The sequence below is a fragment of the Gordionus sp. m RMFG-2023 genome, chromosome 1 (genome assembly GCF_954871325.1).
Source record: "Gordionus sp. m RMFG-2023 chromosome 1, tfGorSpeb1-WG-v2, whole genome shotgun sequence".
In the NCBI taxonomy this organism is placed as follows: domain Eukaryota; kingdom Metazoa; phylum Nematomorpha; class Gordioida; order Chordodea; family Parachordodidae; genus Gordionus; species Gordionus sp. m RMFG-2023.
The window spans coordinates 13,118,781-13,133,562 of NC_088775.1; the positions used below are offsets into that span (position 1 = coordinate 13,118,781).

General features: G+C 24.3%; 2 protein-coding genes across 2 annotated transcripts; one reads left to right on the plus strand and one right to left on the minus strand.

Moving 5' to 3' along the window:
* The first annotated feature begins 359 nt into the window (after window positions 1-359).
* Window positions 360-1,202, plus strand: LOC135930958 (U6 snRNA-associated Sm-like protein LSm5). The gene is made up of 5 exons (XM_065467760.1): window positions 360-509; window positions 550-645; window positions 745-772; window positions 816-888; window positions 1,096-1,202. The coding sequence occupies exons 1-5, from the start codon at window positions 485-487 to the stop codon at window positions 1,126-1,128; spliced, it is 255 nt and encodes an 84-aa protein (XP_065323832.1). The 5' UTR covers window positions 360-484; the 3' UTR covers window positions 1,129-1,202.
* A 6,114-nt stretch (window positions 1,203-7,316) lies between these two features.
* LOC135925518 (uncharacterized) lies at window positions 7,317-10,689 on the minus strand. Its single transcript, XM_065460892.1, has 5 exons — window positions 10,572-10,689; window positions 10,363-10,496; window positions 7,868-8,006; window positions 7,658-7,816; window positions 7,317-7,583 (listed from the first exon to the last, which is right to left on the minus strand). Exons 1-5 carry the CDS (start codon window positions 10,621-10,623, stop codon window positions 7,441-7,443), a joined length of 627 nt encoding a protein of 208 aa, XP_065316964.1. The 5' UTR covers window positions 10,624-10,689; the 3' UTR covers window positions 7,317-7,440.
* Window positions 10,690-14,782: the final 4,093 nt, after the last annotated feature.

Sequence of the window (14,782 nt, forward strand, 5' to 3'; positions counted from 1 at the left end):
CGAAACACTACCTCTCAGCGGGTGGATAAATACAGATGGTATAAGACTTAAATCATTTAAGGCTGGTAATTAGCTTGATATTATACATACATTGATATTTTTTTTGACAACAATTTACTTATAGGATTATTTAAAAGGAGATACAAAAACTCAAATACAATATTTAGCTAATTATAATTTTATTTAGTAACCATCACTTTCGGCAATTTTGATAATTGAGAGTTTAAAATTTCTAAAATTAGCTTGGGATTCAATGACTGCTGAACTATTTTTTTTATGTTCCTTTAAAAAATATCATTTTTTATTATGTTTCTAATATATAATTTATCGTTAAAAACAAATATTTTCATGGTCTAATTTATATGCGCTATATTTTTTATTCAATTTTTCCTATATGTACACATTTGTTTTATACAAAAATATATGTATAACAAAAAATAAATATATTTAATTTATTTAGGTAGAATTGTAAAAATTTGAATTTATGACTACCCAATTATTACCGCTCGGTAAATTATTATTTATTGTTACTCTTATAATTTATATTAGAATTAATTGACAAATGTATTGGTTCCAGGATTCACATTATTATGAAGACCGAGCGAGAGATTATTGGAACATTGCTAGGATTTGACGATTTTGTCAGTAAGTTTTACCTTTTACATGATTATAAGAATCCCCTATGTCCATAATTAATAATTACTTTATGTAAAATATTTAGTTAAAGTACTATTATATATTCAGATATGGTACTAGATGATGTGACTGAATAGTAATATATTAAATATTTGAATTGTAGTTATTTTTATAATTAGTGAAAACACACCAGAAGGAAGAAGAGTTTCCAAATTGGATCAGATACTTTTGAATGGCAATAATATTACTATGGTATAAAACATGATTATTTTTAAAAATAGAAAAACCCTTATTGCGCCACAGAATACTTTGAGATTAGAGTTATTTTGTGTAAAAATATTAAGGGATATTAAATAATATAACTTATTTATTATATATTATTTACTCATATAATATATAAAATAATTATATACAATGTTTATTTTGATTGCTTTATTAATATTTTTCTATTTGTTTTAGTTGATACCAGGAGGTGAAGGTCCTGAAGCCTGAATAATATTAATATATACATATTTATAAATAAAATAAACTATTTGTATTATCAATAAATTTACTTTATATTGGTCTCCTAAATCTATTTTTATATTTACTTGGGCAACTTCTTTTTATATCATAACATTTTTTTACTATAGATTTTTCCTGCTTAAGTTCATTTAATTGAGTTAAAATCTTATATAAAAAAAATATATTAAACATTATAATTTATATACATTTTCTTGTAATATTGCAAGACTAGATGAATGATTTGAAGAGATTATCAGCTTGAATAATGATAAACCCTGTTCCCATTTAATTATATTTTCCCATTCCTTTATGTCTATAAATTTGTTTGAATTTAAATATTTTTATACAAGCATTATAGGCATCTTTTAAAAAAAGTTCTCATTGATATCTCATAGTTGTACACTCTTTTAATATTTAATCAAGCAAGCTGATATTTTAATAGTTTTCATATTTTGGTCAAATTTAAAATAAGTCATTAATGTTTTTAGGGTTAATGAAACACCATGATTGCCAAATATATATATTTTTGATTGATTTGATAAAAAAAGAAAGTTAAAATCACTTTCAGCACTATTTTATATGGACTTTTCAAAATGATTTGATGTCACATTTATTATGACTAGCTTAATCTTTCCAACTAAAGGTGGTGCTGATATTTCATAATTATAATGTAGATTGTATACAAATTATATTTTTACTATGAACAATTCTCCAAATCACATAATTTGTGCATCTTTATTTTTTTCACTTGTTATATAATCAAAATATTAGCTTATATTTTTAACCATCTTTTACACTGATCAAAATGACAATTATAAATGAATGTATATAAAATTAGTTATTTCAAATATGTAATATATTCTTATATATATATTTATATAATTTTTCTGATTGTTTTAATTAGTCCTTAATATACTAAAAAAATTAACAAGGTTGTTTTTTTCATTATTTTGAGTAATAAATTAATATTTACATAATATATAAACCAAATTATAGCTCAATATATATTTAGCTGTTGTAATGTTTTGAAAATAAAGGTTTTGAAAAACCCATTAGCTTGGTTTAGTTACAAATTTTGAGATAGTTATTTTTATATTTATTATCATATAAATTTTCTATATTGAGATTATACTTGTACTTTAATTTAAATTAAGCTAGTTTTCATATTATATGATCTTATATATTTAGTTTTGTAATTATATAAATTTTTTTTATTGAGATTATACTTTTATTGTAATTAAAAAAACTAGTGTTGATTTTATATGATCTTATATATTTAAATGGTATGGTGTTTTTTCTACAAGCCTGAATTATATTTTTTAAATAAATTGTATAGCTCAAGTTTTTTTTAGCTAAATAGCTTTTTTTGCATATTTTGTAATCACAAAGATAGATATTTATGTAAAAAATTAATTATCTAATACTAAAAAAAATTTCTGCATGAACCACCAATCTTTAGTATTTAATATATATATTAGAATTTGTCTTGTATTACTATTGCAAATTTCTTCAAAAAATAGTTTAGGACAAATATAGTGTTTATTATAACTAGAGCTGTTAAACTAAATTGTGGTTCAGAAATTTAAATATTTTTAATTAGGCAACAGACCAAACTGACTGATTTGTGCATAATCCAATGAGTCTTTAGTAATGTGAAAAAACCCTGGGTAATTTGCTACTTAAAATTTGGAATGAGAATCCTGAAAATTAATTTTTCAGCTCAGTCTTATCAAAAAGTTTTTCCCCTGACATGATTTTATAGCATGAAATAACGAAAAATATATCAGACTAAATCTCGTTTTATTTTATTTGCTGCTATCTATGCCTAAATATTTAGCAATTGGTAAGACACAGAAAGTCATGTCTGCCCTGTATTATGGATGACATCTTCAACATTTTCCAGATGTAAACGTCTAAGAAAGATGGAATTATATTTTTAATATTTAAATAATATGCTGACCATTTTTGGAGTATAAATAACTTGTAAAAACTTGCAGGGCTGAAGGCAATATAAAATATAGGCCTAGCTGGTCTGTGACCTAAATAATTTTAATGTTGTATTTCATTTATATTCCTCTGCTTGAAATGGCAATTATTGAATTTAATAATAAAGAAAATTATTAGGTAGGAAATATTTTATATCATTATTTATAAGATTAAAATTGAAAAATATAAAAGTTGGACCTGGTCAAGTTATAATAATTTTTTTATTACCAGAAGTTGTATGGGTTAGAGCCAAAAGATTAAGACCTTTAATTACCACTTTTAAATAGAGGATTAGTTCTATTCTGGAAATTAGATTTACAGATAGAAATAAGATGTATGGAACTATTATATTTTCTACTTTAAAGCTATACATAAAAAACATCCATTTGTAATAAACAAATTCATTAAAAATATTAAGATTAAAAAGTGTAAACACGAAAACTAGCGATAGAGTGGAGGTTTAACCTTATTCTTATAGTATTTTGGAATATAAAATTAAATGTCATTCATCTTAAAACAGTTTTTCATCATCATAAATTGGGCCAATATTTTATTGTTGATGTTACGTCGATTTTAATTCTGCCTAGCAGGACATTTTAGAGATTTCAAAAAAAATTATTATGATATAAATATCAAAATTAATTTAAATTTCAAAATTTATCAAAATTGCAATCTATTACAGCTTTCAATTCCGAAATTTATATTATAAAATAGCTAATAAATGGTTACGATAAAAAAGGGTATATTTTCCCAGCATAAAGACTTGATACATTACAAAATTAAATACCCTATTAATTTCATTTAATTTTTATTTTTTAAAAAAATCAGACTAGGTTAAATATATCACTATTTTAATTAATAAGTAAGGTGCTTCCTGACTAAAGTTAGCATACGAATCAGCATTACTAAAAAGGATAATTCACATTTTATTTATCGATTATAAATGCTAAGTTTTAGCTTTGCCATAAAACAATCCTCCCATTATTATCCAGTTAACAAACTATAATCTCACATATCCTCTCTTTTAGGATAGGAATTATTGAATATGATCTAAAAATCTGGATAAAATTTGCAATTAAAACACCGTTTTTGACATTAGGTCCCTTGCCATATATCACCGAAAGTATTACACGAGGCAAATTAAATGGCCATTGAGATTTTTGTAGATGAGCTATGATTCTCCGACTAAATTTAATCTATATGTAGGTTAGATATGAGAAAATCAATCGCTCCATTATCCTCAAAACAAACACCCAATATATTATTTTTTTAAAAAAAATGAGGCTAATTATTTTTCTGTTACTGCTAATATCTGCTTAAAATGATTTCCCATTTATAAGAAACATAGAATAGAAAATTTGCATAAAAATACATTTTTTGACGCGTTAACTTTTTTTTAATCCAGCTTTCTTCCATGATACCAGAGTAATGTTTACAATGATAAATTGAATCTTGTGAATTATATTTTTATAATGTTTTATGTCTATGGCTTTTATTATGCCATATTATTGTTTATAGCTCTCGAAATTAGTCACTAGCGAAATGACGTAAGCAGTTGTCCCGATTTCCATTTCACTCAGTATTTATAAATTATTTTATACCTATTATTGGTTTTTATGTAAATTTGGTAGCGAAAAATTTTCGTGCATACTGTAAACGTAGCGAAGCTTGGTTATCATAATGACGGATATAATTTTAAAATGTAAATCTTGAAATGTATAATATATAGTAAACACTCACTTATTAGTCAAATTATATTAATTTTTTCTAGGCCAAAAATTTTGAATAATTATGTTTAAAAAAAAATACTTACAGTTATTGATCATATTTTCGTATTCTTCTAGCAGTCTTTGCTTGAACAATAATAAGGATTTCAAGTTTGTCATACAATTGTTGTATTCATTTATTATATAATAACATTCTGATATTGTAAGTTCGATAACACTAAAAAAGTATATGAAAATATCACAAAATTTAAACAAAAAATTAACTTGTACATAACTTCAAATTAACAATTTATTAAACAATCTTTTAATAAATTTAAAATTACAAATGAAACTTGTAATCATTGTTGAAAATTGATTAGATTATATTTAACTGTATTTTTTTTTTTTTTTTTAAATTTAATAAACTTTATTCGGTAAAAAAATTAAAACATAAACATGAACATTTATATACACTATTGAATTAAAAATATATATTAAAAACAAAAAAATCAATATAAAAACATATAATTAAAAGAAGGGAAATTAAGAAAAAAAAAATTAAAAAATTATTTAAAAAAAAAAAAGAGGGATATCTAATTAGGTGTGGTCCACGGGGCTTAATGACCCATGAATGAATATACAGTTTGAACGGCAGATTAAGATTGAAATCCTTTGGGCGGAGGTAGAAACCTTCTTTCGGATCACCTGTGATTAATCGTAACCTTTGCCCTATTGTTTTGAATAATTTTAAGGCTTGGGGTCCGAATGATCCACAGGTGTCTGAGACTACCGGAGCGAATAAAATATTATTAAGGTGGCAATATTTATTTGTTTTTGTATTTATTGTTAAAACAAAAACAAATTTATTTTAAAATATTAAATATATAGTCAAAATATGGATTTTACTTTAAAACCATTGTACAATAGAATAAAACTCAGCCCTAATATCATTTTTTCCCCTCAATATAATCAGTTGAAATCATAAATGTCAAATTAAGAAGCCGATAAAGACTCTAAATTACCTTACAAGAAAAATTTTTAGAATTAGCTTTATATTTAGACTACAGGTAGTCAGTTAAATTTGACAATTTTTGGACATTTAATAAACACTTAGAGGTGGAACTAAGTTTTGAACGAATAGAAGGAATAATGTTATTGAATTCTTTTATAATATTATAATTTTAATTATCAATAATTAACCACTTACAATGATAGCATGGCTGGATATTATATAATTTTACGATTAAAAATTGCCATGATTTTAAAAATCTGAATAATTTTACAACTCGCCACATTTTGTAAATTTTTTGCAAATCCTTGGCTCAAAACCTCTAATAATAATGATTAAAAATTATATAAATTTATTTTTAGATATTGGAAGTGTTTCACAATTTGTTCTTAACTTCCTACCAAAAGCAAAAAGGACAGATTACAAAAAAGCGTCATTTGTGCACCTGTGACGGAACTATAATTAATAAATAATAGTTTTACTGATGAATAATTCTATTTTTGGAAATTGATTAAAAATATTTAATATTTAATCTTATTCCAAATTTTCCACTAATTCTTTGTCAAAAATTTTTTATAATAAAATCTTTGTTCTAAAGGCTTCCCAATTTTTTTGATCGAGTTGTTTTAGAGTTTAAATACCGGATGTATTATTAAGGAAATATTATATACTAATCTTTTTACATAGTGCCGAAGATAAATGGCTATCGGGATTGACTGGTCATTTTATCTGAAGTACATGATATGTGTAATTATATAATACCCTATCTATATATATTTATTTATTCAACTTAATCTAATAAAAAAAATTTTTGAACGTTTCAGTAACCTATTAAACAAAAATTGCATTCTCTTTAAGCTATGTTCACCAAATAATAGGAATCTTAAACTATATTTATCATATAAAGAGCCATTTAATAATAAAAAGAAGGGTAATAAGTGGCCATGGGATCATGCCTTAATAATCATATGTAAAATTTTGTTAACTTAAGATTATATGATTATAATTACTTTTTGTATATAATATATAAAAAATTTTTAATGATAAGATTATTAACATTTATAAATAGTAAACATGATTAATTTAAGATAGGATCTGAACCAAAACAAATATCGCTGCGGGTTTGGGTTCAAATAAATACAACAGTTCAGAAATTGTTTGGGGAGTTCCATCTACCTACTCGTAACACCGATGCTTATAAAATTATATCTTTATTCAGATCTTCGGGAAATTGACAGGGCAATTGGGAGCACCAATTTTTAAAACCTAGACCAATTTTAATTAGTTTAGTAGCTAGTATAGAGAAATAAGATTATTACCAAAAATATAAAAATCTAGACTAGAACTAACTAATATTTTTAATTCCATAAAACCCAATGATTAAGATGGATCATTTACAAGAGTAGTATTGAAAATTATAACTTGTAGAAATACTTTTTACAATTAATGCTAGTCAATGATTTCTAATATCTGTATTTGCAAAAGCTAAAATTTATTTATATTACTATAAGAAACACATTATAAAAACTAATGTAAATGATAATAGCGAAAACCAATTTCTATATTTTATTTTAATTTAAGTCAAGTTTAATAATATAATTAAAAAGTGGGCTTTCTGTGGAGATTACGAATTTCCGTAATATGTTCGTTTAATTGAGAAAAGGTTGGATAGAGATAAGCTCCTTTGTGATGATTGCCGGGGTCTGCTTCCTCACGTACAAAAAAATTGAAGGCCACTATTTCTATTATAAATGTAAAAAAATGTTTTCGAATTAGATGTTAATAAATGCATATGAAAAAGGGTAGTTTTTGTTACTTTTATTAGGATATTCTTTTGCGATACTATAAAAATTTTTTCTTTTGTTTTGAGGAATATTTGTTATCAATATGACAACAATCTCACGCCCAGCGGGTAATTGATTCAAATCGCTATCCTCGACAATTATGTGTTTTGAATAAGGAGATTGTTTGCTCTCTTTTAACACATTAAAAAAAATAACCAAATTTAAATAAAGAATTAATTTACTTTCAAAATCGATTTCTAGCAGGTTATTTAAATACGCTTCAGTTTGATGGGCATCGAAAACATTTGATCGATCGAAGTATTTATAGTTCATAATATTTACTACGATTCTACTTCTGTTGGTTAGCCATAAATTCATTTGCTATTGATTTTTTTTTTAAATAAGAAAAAATTTATGTGCATCATAGATATGCACGTTCCGACCGCAAAATTTTGAGCCGGGCAATTTGCGTATATTTCTTCGGGACCAGGATAAAAATATTGACATGACATGCCTGTAGAACCCTTTTTAAAAATCAATGTCTGGTTTAGGTAGTGCTGTTCCACTAATATACAGGCAAACATTTTTTTTTGAAATAGGTTATTTTACTATGGAACTTTCTTAATTTTTAAAAATGTTATCACGAGATATTTTCCCTATTATTCCTTTTCCAAATGAATCCTAAAAGTAGATTAAGATTAGAAAATGGTGTAGGGATTTGAAATATATTGTTAAGATTCCAAATAACCAGGCACATGCAAAGTATAAAGGCCCGATATTTCATATTTAAATTAAGAATTCAATTTTTAAAAAAATTGCTAGGCTGTGCCATTACTTTTTAGTCTAGGCCAAAAAAGTTTTCATATAGGACACCATACTTTGGTTTGTTTTAAGTATAAACAACTTTTTTAAAATAGTATTCTAAAAGTCATAGAAAAGTCAATTTTTTATGGATGTGTCTTAATTGTTCACAATTTCTCAGATATACATTGTTTATTTTAATATAAGTAAATATAATAATGGTATAATATATTAAAAACCAATCTCAATTGACTACCTTATAAGAAAAGGGGAAAGGAGGTAAAGGAGGAAAAGCGGAAAGGAGGTAAAGGAGGAAAAGGGGGAAGGAGGTAGAGGAGGAAAAGGGGAAAGGAGGTAAAGGAAGAAAAGGGGAAGGAGGAAAATGGGAAGGATGAAGGAAAGAGAAGAAAAGGTAAAGGAGGAAAAGGGAAAGGAGGAAAAGGCATAAAATTACTCATTTAAAAGAAAAAATAAAGGAAAACTCTTCTTTTAAAAAAATAATGACCATAATCAGAGATCCGTATAGGTCACAATTTAAGGACCAGCTAGGATTTGAATATTATATTTTCAATACCAAAACCGGGGATTTTTTTTTGGAAATTTGTTGACCGAGTTTTTTATTTTTGATCACATATCTTAAATCCAAGACCGACGAATTTTTTTAAAATTTTTTTATTTTGAATAATTTGAAACTATATTTTGTAAATTGTTTTTTTATATAGTGAAATTATAAAAATAATATGAGAAGTAAAATGAATCTAAAACGTTCTAAAATGATTTTTTCAAAGGAATTAATTTATATAACTTTACGCTGCGTTTTTAGTAAGCACGATTTGATCGAGCGATGTGAAACAAAACTAACAAAATAACAGCTGACTCTCCATGGCTATAATACTCTTTGAAATATATGTAAACAAGCCGTTGCGATTTCATCGTTTTGCTTCGTAGATAGCAACTATCATTTGCTTGATTACGTAAATCACATAACGAAAAGTTTCGCACTCTTGAACACATCGCGTTTACTATATATGCTGCGAAAACCAAAATTTAAATCGCACGACATCGATAATTTTTTTTAAACCTGGTCTTAAAATTTTCTAAAAAAAAATTTAATAAAAAAGTGAAAAATTAAAATTACTTTAAAGAAAAATTCAACCCGGCTAAATGCTTGCAATATGCCAAGTCCTCCAATAAAATTTACGAGGAAAAAAAACTCCCCTAATAATATTTTAAGCCCGCTTACCAAAATCCTGACACTTACGATTCAAATGATAAAATAGATAATCTTTGATGATAACAAGTTTATATTTAATTATTGAGAATAAGTCTGAATTATAGGGGACTACTCTCAACTACCTAGAAGATACAGGAAGGCAAAAGATTCCTATCCCCCTTTTCGATCATGAGGTCATGGATGGAGTGGATGCTGTGCTATGCGATTTTATTGATAAAATTCATAAAAATAATTTAATAGATCTTATAATAATAATAATTGGAGAATGAGAATGACTAATAATTATAAAGAAATATTTATCTCATTAAAATTTTTTTATAAAGTTGGAAAATTCCATTATTCAATTTCATTCTCAAGTTTTCTAATATTATCTTACCTTGTTTATTGACAAATATTGAAAGAAATTCATTATAATTGAGTTTTAGTATTTAAATGTGAATCAAATTATATTCCTGATTAGAATCATTGATGGTGGTGTCCCTCTAGTTTAAATGATGTAATCATTCGTTAATAAAATTATGTTATACTTAAAATTTAATCATTTATGAAAAAATAATTTAACAAAGGAAATCGACAATATAAATAATTATCTATAAATTTATGTTTTAAGAATTGAGCACACTCTCTAAGCCTGGTAGTGGTAGATTTGAGAAAGAATTTATAAAGAAAACATTTATATTCGTAGCTTGAATTTTTCCATACCTTTAATGTGCTGATACCATCTTTAATATCAATCAATGTCGAATCGAGACACAATTCCAGTGCTAAATAAGTTAATTCAATATTGGGCGAACTATGGTAATAGTTAGCCATTTCCTTCAATTTCGTCGGAAGTGCTTAATGATGTTTATATCAAAATATGTATATATATATATAGTAAGTAGTGATAGTATGATTAAATTTTTATTTACTTGTTATAGAAGGTGCCAGAAGACAAGCTGTAAGAAAAAATATCATATTCATAATACTGAATTTAAAAATTAAGTTTTTTTAAATAAAAATTATTAAAATGTACTAAATGATTTTATTAACTCTTGAGGACAACTTTAAAATATCCAAAAAATATGAAGAAAAAACGAGTGATTAATGAGAAAACTACAAGTTTCGTCTTAACAAAAGTTTTAATTTAATCAGACATTTCAAGGTCTTGAATTCTTAACAATAGGATTTATCAAAACTTTGTCACATTCATAATTGGTAGAAAATGATTTAAAATGCCATTTGTTCTCGCATTATAAAATAATGCTTAGGCTAATGGATAGAAGTTGTACATCATTTGTAGATCTAAAAAGACACGCTGTTGCACAAATTTATTATAAAAATAAATAGTATATATAAATTTACAATGGCGTAGGCATGTGAGAAATTATTTTTTAATTTTAATTTATTAAATTTATAATAAATGATTGAAATTTTAAAAACAACTATTTTTATGTTTTTAATTTATTTTATTATAAATAAGAATTGATCTATAGTTTTTATCATTATTGTATATTTTAAATAAATTTTAAATTATTTTGCATTGTATAAATTTGTCTAAATTGTCATATTCCATTTTATAAAAATATATATATTTGTCAATATGAAAAAACAATCATTAATTTATTCCTATTTCAAAAAATGTCAAGCCAGAGTTTTACGCAGATTATTTAGTTGTCTTATATGATAAGTTACTTTGTGATGTCAGACTTTGGTATAAAAATCCTGACAGAATAGAGTATTTTTTGAGACCAAAAAATGCTCTCAGGCCCTTTCCATGTGTAATTGCACTTTGGATTTCCTGACTAATATTAAAACATTATTAATTACTTTAGCTAACTTATCACTTAGTATCAGCACTAATAAAAGGTCTTTTTCAACTTTGAAAAGGTTTAAAAACCTATTTAAGAAATACCACCAATTAAAAAGGTTTAAATGGATTAGCCCTATTAAATATTTATAAGGAAATTATTCTAGATGAAAATTTGAATCTAGATGAATTAGTAAAATCTAAGAGAAAGTAGGCCTCTCTTTATAAATTTAAATAAAAAAAATTATAATATGATTAAATTTTTAATATATAACATTTATAATCAAATTTTTTCGTAAAATGAATTCTTAGTTAAATTTATATAATTAATACTATTTTCAATCAAAGTAGTGTATTAATTATATTTTGAAAATATCGTCATATTTTTTTAAATACCATTATTTGCATAAGAAATACTTATATTTTATGTAATTGTTAAATTACATTTTTTAAAATAGTTTTTATACAATAAAATTTTTAATATTTTAATCTGCATAAAATATCTACATTTTGATATTTATTTTAAATAATAAAAATAAATACATGATTAACTAAACGAATGTTATTTATGCTAAAGTATTTTTATATAATAAATCTATTATGAAATATACTCTCTAAAATTTTGTTATATGCAAATATACCTAAAACGAATTATTTGTTATTCGATATTCGATTCGATTCGTATTTTACGAATACGAATAACACAATTATCGAATAAGGAAAATATATTATTCGTCGAATAATTTTTTATCTATTATTCGATCGAATTATTTGACTAAAATAATTTATAGTATTAATATATATTGGAAAATAATCATATATAAATCATATATTATTATTAGGAATTATTTCAATTTAATAAAATCTCCTAGTGGAATAATAAAAATTGCGCCAAATTTTGAAACTTCATTTTAATTTATCTCATAATAGACCATTACTTTAGAAATTTTTTTTATGATAGAGATGGACGAAGAAGGTAATTTATATAACACATAACATATACAATTATAATAAACTGTTAATCCCATCACATCAAGAATGACGGGCAAACCTGATATTTCTCTTTCATTTGATGATGGAGAAATCATAAATTTGACTTTTTGCCTAAAGTTTTTACCACTTTATTTGTAAAATATTGGTAATGCCGTGTTATCTAAAATGGCGAGGGACATATTGTCGATACAGGGATCTTCAACCCCATGTGAGCGATTCTTTTCTCTTGGAGCTCATATGGTTACAAAATACAGAATGTCGTTAAAGGAGGAAACAATCCGAAAAACTTTATGTTTGAAAAATTGGCTGTTGTCAGATTTATCTTCTACATTATAGATATGAATATTATATTGATTTTTCCACATTGTATATAAATATATTATATATGTATGCTTCTATTTTGTCTCACTAATAAAATTTGTTTGTCTTTATCCTTAGTTAAATTTTACAAAATAAATTTTATAATAGATCTTTTTTAATTCATGGTAAATAAAATTTTCGAATCGAATCGAATAATCATTTTATTATTCATACGAATACGAATAATAAATTATTCGATTTAAACTAATACGAATAATTCGAATCGAATACGAATAATGGAATTATTCGATTCGATTCGTATTTTTGTAAGTATATATGCAAATATTTAAAATAATTTTAACATAGACTAAGATATAAGCAAGAATGTTCAAAAAATGGGAGGTTTTAATTCCCCACCCCATGAGATAATCCTGGATATGCCACTGTGAATTTACAATAATGACAGTTGTACGAGGTAGGATAGTAAAAGTTTAGGGTAAAAGGTGGAATTATTGTTTTGCATTAAATCCATTAGTATTTGTTATAATCATGGAAGTTATAGGTTTGACTTAAGTGCTAAAAGGATTATCTATTCATATCTTCAAAAACGCATAAAAATCTCAAACCATCATCCTCGAAATCACAGGCATATCATGAGTAAGGGTAAACATTTTATAAAGCATTATATAATATATTTTATTAAAACGAATATTCTATTAAATTATATAGTAACTATACAACATTATGGTAAAAAATAAAGATGAAATATTGCATAAAACGGAGAAGAAAATAAGGAAAGAAAAGACTAAGAAAGCTCATCGAAAAGAAAACTTGTTGATGCTAAATGTAGTTTGTATTTAATAATTTTATTTTTAAATAAAAACATTTTTTTACTTTTGCCTAAATTTTTATTAATTGCTAAATTTAATTATTATTGTTAATTTTATGCTGTGCGAATCCTGAGATATTTTTTTTTGTATAATAAAACACATATAAATATAATATTTAAATGATAAGATTCAATTAGATATAAAAAAAAATATCCATAATTATTTCTGCTCTGTATAATAAAAAAATAATATCAAGATTATTCTGTTTATAAATATAAATCTAATTTATTTAAATAATCAAATGTTAGTAATAAAATTACTTATTAATTATCAGTGTTGTTAAAATAGCGCTAGCGCGCTACTTTTTTCAGTAGCGGTAGCTTTAGCGGGCTACTTTTTTTTAGAAAATAACGATAGCGGTAGCTCGCTACTTTTAATTTTATATAATAAATACATCTAAAAATTATTAAATTATATTTTTTATTAAATCTAAATTATAATCCTTTTATTTAATTTAATTTTGAAATTTATATTTAAAAATATACATTATAAATCTAGTTAGCATTATAAATTTATTTATTAAAAATGTGTGAGATTGTTGAAGATAGCGAAATTTCTTTGGAAAATGAGAAAAATATAGATTATCCTTTCCCAAAATTCAAAAAATATGAAGAAAAAATTACTACTGGATATCGGTTTTGATGCAAGATGTGTCGCAAAATTTTATCCTCAAATCATACAAGCAGCTTTAATTTGACAAAACATTTAAAGGTAATATATTAAACAAATTTAATATCAATGTGTAGGCTAATCCTTGATTTTTAAAATAAATTTAAATCAAAGACCAATCATTTTTTTATATATATTCATAAATTTTATCTAAATTATTTAAAACATTTTAAAATAGTTATTTCAATCATTTTTATGTATTTATCTCCTACATAATTTTTTTTATTCTAAGTATTACTGTTATAAATTTAGACTGTTCACACCTCAAATTATAAAGGAAAAATATCACAAATGTTTTGGGGTAATGGAAGAGGATACATTCACATCTAAATCAAATTTAATTCAAACAAAATTAATCAATTTGGATTAATCAACACCAGGTGTACAAAAATTGGCTGTCAAAGTCATAATGAACTTTATAATAGATACTGTTTAACCATTATCCTTGGTGGATAATGGTTCTTTTATAAAGATAAACACT